Consider the following 6014-nt stretch of genomic DNA (forward strand, 5'->3'; position numbering starts at 1 on the left):
CCACATAGGGCTAACCTTTTCGCCAAACACGACAACAAATGGTTAGCCCTATATGATCGATGGATCGATGCACTACATGGATACTGGGATACTAGTATACGAGTACAATTATGCAGTAGATACATACAAAACAACTCAAGTTTTAGCTATTTATGCGAAGCACCGAGGACTGTGAGAGAGTCTATTATTACCCCTTGTGAGTAAAGGCCAGCTCAGTTATTTGGGGTTTCTTGTCGTAACATGCTTAAAATGATAGGGTGGTCAGTTGGTAACAAATAAAAAGGTGGGAAAAATATAAGTTTGTACATTTTGCTGATGTTTTCAATTCGTAATCATACTTTAACAACCTTGCTTTCTAAGAAATGAAAATTAATTAAAGTCAGAAGAAAACTATGAATCAATGATTTATTAAATTTCTTGAATTTCATTGATAATTGATCATTTTTGTCAAGATATACTTTGTCGTGTCAGATCCTATCATCTATGATCTTACAATGTTTTCCAGGTATGGCCATTGAGGGCGCCAATAGGAATGGGGTACATTACCTAATTTGCATAATTTATAATTTTATACTGTGTATGGGCCTCTACAATTTCAAATGCACTTTAATTTTATCACTAAAACTTAAAACAATGCTTCACCCAAGATTACCAAATGATTGTATTATTCCTTGAGTTTCGCTGCCAGACTCATGACTATCGTCCCTAATCTTGGTATGTATGCCGAGTGGCTTAGCCGTGAGAAGAGAGGGACTTGTCACAAAGTCCCTCACTTCTTGCAGCTTCGCCATTCAGGGTGCACTTCATGCGCCTTACAAAGCTAAGGGACGATAGTCGCGATTCTGGCAGTGAGACTATTGAGTTATCAGCAGGAGAAAAAACATTACAAATTATTATTACAAATATTAAGAATTATTGTTACAATAATATTGCCTTTATGGTGTAAAACTTTATACAGGTTATAATGCTAACGTCTTCAGAATCCAAAGTGTATAAAAATGACTTTATTTCCTGAAGTAGTGTTTTAACTTCCTCCCTTTGTTCTTCTCAAAGTCTATTTTCAACTTGACAAGTACTTTTCCGCGACAAAGATAAGTGGGAGTAGAATACACATCTCAATCAGAACACCAAGACACGGCCATAAGGCTGCCAAACCATCTGAAATGAAATTAAGACAAAATTATCAATGTTTGAACATAATGTAGAATACAGCTGACAAATATTGATTCATTTTTCCAATTGTCTCATTCTTGTTAGTTCTCAACACAAATAAATGGTCTGGGGTCTTGAAACAAATTGTCTGATACAGGAATAAATAAATATTACCGTACTATTTTTCTACAAAATATGAGGGACCTGAGGGGTCTTGTCACTACAAGTCAAAGACGGTTAACCGATTTTGAATGTTTTGATTGAATAATTTGTCACTGTACACATTATTTTACACTCACAGAAAAGAACCATGGTCTCCCTAAATAAGTTGTCATATTTTGAACAACAGACTTACGCTACACATAACAGGGCATTCTGTAAAGATCAGTGAACATCGATGAACAGCGCCCTCACACATTTAAGGTTTACAAACTTCTTACCTTTGATTTCAAGTAATCCTTGAGCACTGTCTGTCGTACCATTATTGGTTGCATTACAAAAAAATATTTGTCCATGATGACTTTCATACGTAACTCTACGTATGTTCAGAGTAGACACCAATGTTGAACGTTGTTTGTCCTCAACCTCAGACACAAATAATTTGTCACCAAAAGTTTCATTGGCCAGTTGTTGGTTACCGTCATACCATACAATCGATGGGAATGGATAGCTTGTAGCATTACAAGTAAAACGAGCTGTTTCTCCCTCCTCAAGGCGTAAATTATCTGTCACGTTCACATGAACCGGAGCTAAGATAAAAAACAAAAGAAATGGTTACAATATCGGTAAAGGTATTGAAGTTTATAAAAATCTGCGTGTTACACCACGTGGCAGAGTATTAAACATAACATAACATAGCAACATAAGACAGTGCAACATAGCACAACACAATATAACTATTAACCCAATACAACATGAGAAACACCACACAATATGACTACAACACAGCATAACAAAACTACAAACACATCACTAGCTGGCAATCACATAAAATTAAATATCGATTTTAAAGTGGTCATATGCAGCAGAAATTAATATTTATTTTGGGATCTTTTAATACTTAACTGTGTAGAAAACTTTGTTATTGTACGTACTTGAAGTGATTTGTAAACAAACTGATCAAACACAAGTAATCAACTATAAAATACAATTTTTGAATTACAAACACAGACTTAAGGTCATCTTATTTTTTTTTTAAATTTTATCATGTATATAAAACAAAAGTTTTTTATTAATAACAAATCTAAACTTAATACCCATTTATCATCGGTACTGTATAGCCACTTTAAAAATGATAAATGATATGTTACTGCACAGTCTTGGTTACTCAGACTCTCATCGTTGAGGGCATAACTTCGTTTGGGGTTATGCCCTCAAAGGCAAGAGTCTGGGTGACCGAGACTAGTTACTATTTAGTCTTGGTTACCCAGACTCATGCAATTGAGGGCAGCTGCTGGGGGGGGGGGGGAGGGGGCGCTATGCCCTCAATGGCAAGAGGCTGGGTAACCGAGACTAGTTACTATTTAGTCTTGGTTACCCAGCCTCATGCCATTGAGGGCATCTGCTGGGGGGGGGGGGGTTATGTCCTCAATGGCAAGAGGCTAGTTAATCGAGACTAGTTACTATTTAGTTTTGGTTACCCAGCCTCATGCAATTGAGGGCATCTGCTTGGGGGGGGGGGGGTTGCGCTACGTCCTCAACAGCAAGAGACTAGTTACTATATGGTTAAGAATGTGATATCAACATACTATTTATTTGAATATTATCCCTTGCCACCTCTACTCTGTCACTGAGTCCAATCAAATCCGTGATATTAACTATGCATTCATAGTTGCCTGAGTCTGTCAATTGGCTATCCAGAATACTCAGCATGTTACCGTCTATAGTTACTCTCTCTAGTCCCTCTAAAGTTTCACCATTCTTCGTGAACTTGACCTGGTCTTCATAGTTTGAGGTGCAATTAATTGTGATGTTGATTCCAAGTTCAATATTAGGGTTATCGGGATTCATGGTCAATGTTGCCATGGGAACTGTAATAAACAATACTTTACATGAATGGTTCGGTAAACTCTAAAATGTCAGTGTTTGGTATCATTTTGATTGATTGATTGATTGATTGATTGATTGATTGATTGATTGATTGATTGATTGATTGATTGATTGATTGATTGATTGATTGATTGATTGATTGATTGATTGATTGATTGATTGATTGATTGACTGACTGACTGATTGATTGACTGACTTAATGACCAACCGACCAATCGACTGATCCATCCATCCATGCTTTCATTCATTGGTATGAGTCGAGTTCTTTCATTTGTTCATTTACTTACTCTCACTCACTCACTCCCTCCCTCCCTCACTCACTCACTCATTAATCAATAAATCAATCCATTCATTTATTCAGTCAATAAATCATCCATCAATCCACCACCACCCATCCATCCATCAGACCGACTGTCCATCCATCCATCTAGCCATCCACCCGTCCGTCCATCCATCCAGCCATCAGACCGACTGTCCATCCATCCATCCATATACATACGGTAACTTACTGTCATAAACTGTAAGAGTTGAGGTGTGGCTTGATCCACGGACTTCACTACACTTGTAATTACCATTGTCATCCACTTCTAAATTTGTTACGGTCAGAATACTTTGTTTCAAAGCACCGTCATAGGTAATGCTATATTTGCCCATTTCGTCTCCATCCAATAATTCAATCTCCGATTTGCCGCTCTTCTTGAGGTACCACTTTAAATCATTTACGTCACCACTTGACAGCGTACAGGTGAATGTTATGTCCTCCATTGAACGTATTTTCGGGTCCAACGGTTCAAGTGTAATTGCATCAACTACAACTGTGCAATAAAGTATTAAATAGAAAAAGTTTCCTTGTCATGTTAACTTGACAATGATAAACAACTCGTCTGTCTTATCACCTGTGAAATTCAGGTGTCAAGGCCAGGATGTCGAGAATGGATTAATTAGAGAGTCGGCTGTATGTACTATTACTATTTGTTATGTGTTATACGTAAATACAACACGTGTTCTAACTTACGTGGTTACTATAATTAGCATAGGGTGACATCAAAATAGCCACAACAAGTATTTATTTATCATTACGTCACAAGGTCAATCTGTTACTCAAGGTCATATCAGGACGTTCATCGATACTTGATTGTCACAGTGTCCTCTAACGACATGTACTATGAGCGAGATGACAACATCCATGGAAACAACAACAACAACAACAACAACAACAACAACAACAACATATTGCATGTTACATGTAAAGTAATAAGTTGTAAAAGTATATAGGTGACATCTTGCGTGATTCCTTCATGTCGATCGAGTTTATTTGTGGCCACGAGTAGTACGTCATCATCAATTATTTTTTTTAGTTTGTGTCCTGTTTTATTTTTGTAACCAAAATATAACATCTGGTTCGAAGCTACAATCACATTTGACCTCTAATTGAGGTTTGATAGACACATCGAAGTGAACTATTCAATTTCTCAGATCTTCCAATATAATAAATTGTTGTCGACGAGCTCTTTCCTCTAAACCTGCTACACTGTACATCTGATTCTTAAACACACTCAAATCGTGATTTCCGATTTCAAAAAATGACATTTGTAAAACAGACTCCACGCAATGAATGTAACCTTCTGTTGCCATGGTGTTATGAAAGAAAATGATAACCTGGGAAAACGAACAATAGTTTACATACATTTATCGACACCAAGGTCTGAACATTACGTAGGTAGTATTTATAGATCTCTGTACAGCTAGAATGGAGTGTTTGTTTACTCGTTAACATAATACAGTTACCAGGTAAGTTCTATACAGGTGAACTCTTTAAAGTTATAACTTGACACTAAAAAAGGTAATTTTACAATAATTTATTGCTACAACCTCAAAAGAGAAGTCGTCAAAAAATTCAGTCGGGTAGAGTGGTTGCATTGCGTAGATCGCTACAATAAATAAGCAGGCCACATCTTGGTTTGTCTGCCTGTCTGTCTGTCTGTCTGTCTGTCTGTCTGTCTGTCTGTCTGACTGACTGACTGACTGTCTGTCTGTCTGTCTGTCTGTCTGTCTGTATGTATGTATGTATGTATGTATGTATGTATGTATGTATGTATGTATGTATGTATGTATGTATGTATGTATGTATGTATGTATGTTTATTGTTTGTTTATTTGTTTTTTGTTACTATTCTAAAAATTAAAACTGTCAAAATAAGTTGATGAAAAGCTAACCCTTCGGGAAGAAACCTTTCTCTAGTCTCCTTCAGATTATAAGTCCCCATACTTCTAGTATTAGAGTACAAACGGGTGTGTGTGTGTGTGTTTTTGTTGTTGTTGTTGTTGTTGTTGTTATAATTGGGTGAAAATGAAATAAACAACCGTATGAAATAAATTCTATTGCCACCTGTTGCATTCTACTGTTTTGATATGGTCACTCGATGTCAATATAAGTCCGTGTCCAATCCAATCTACCAGTCGTCCAATACATACGAAAAACTGAGTATTTTACGTTATTCACATCACCTAATTCATGTCACGGAACAAAACTTATTCTATGTTCGATGTAGGAAATATAAGTAATAAGTGCTCACCTGAACTCAAACTAACGGACCATAACATGAGCAGGGTAAGACTGAACATAGCCATCATGTTGTATGATGTTTTCGTTTACAATAATACGTATTACACTGGCAGGATGTTCGGACAGAGGTCGGTATTTGTCGGTTGTCCTTGATTCACTCTGTGTACACATACAGTACTGAAGGTGAACGGTGACTAACTAACCAGTTTTGGTACACAAACAATATGGCAGTCTCCTAGCAGTGACGC

General features: G+C 36.8%; 1 protein-coding gene across 1 annotated transcript; it reads right to left on the reverse strand.

Moving 5' to 3' along the window:
• Positions 1-1060: 1060 nt before the first annotated feature.
• Positions 1061-3966, reverse strand: LOC144451698 (neuroplastin-like). Its single transcript, XM_078142600.1, has 4 exons — positions 3711-3966; positions 2901-3182; positions 1593-1901; positions 1061-1158 (listed from the first exon to the last, which is right to left on the reverse strand). Exons 1-4 carry the CDS (start codon positions 3964-3966, stop codon positions 1061-1063), a joined length of 945 nt encoding a protein of 314 aa, XP_077998726.1.
• Between the last annotated feature and the right edge of the window lie 2048 nt (positions 3967-6014).

This window comes from Glandiceps talaboti, chromosome 21 (assembly GCF_964340395.1).
Source record: "Glandiceps talaboti chromosome 21, keGlaTala1.1, whole genome shotgun sequence".
In the NCBI taxonomy this organism is placed as follows: Eukaryota; Metazoa; Hemichordata; class Enteropneusta; family Spengelidae; genus Glandiceps; species Glandiceps talaboti.

Bases quoted from the DNA above. Each gene is read 5' to 3' on its own strand.
- LOC144451698 (XM_078142600.1), bottom strand. From the start codon at position 3,966: ATGGAGGACATAACATTCACCTGTACGCTGTCAAGTGGTGACGTAAAT. The intron at 3,183-3,710 runs GTAAGTTACCGT...TGTTTATTACAG, and splicing joins AACTCTTACAGTTTATGACA to TTCCCATGGCAACATTGACC. The intron at 1,159-1,592 runs GTAAGAAGTTTG...ATTTCATTTCAG, and splicing joins AGGATTACTTGAAATCAAAG to ATGGTTTGGCAGCCTTATGG.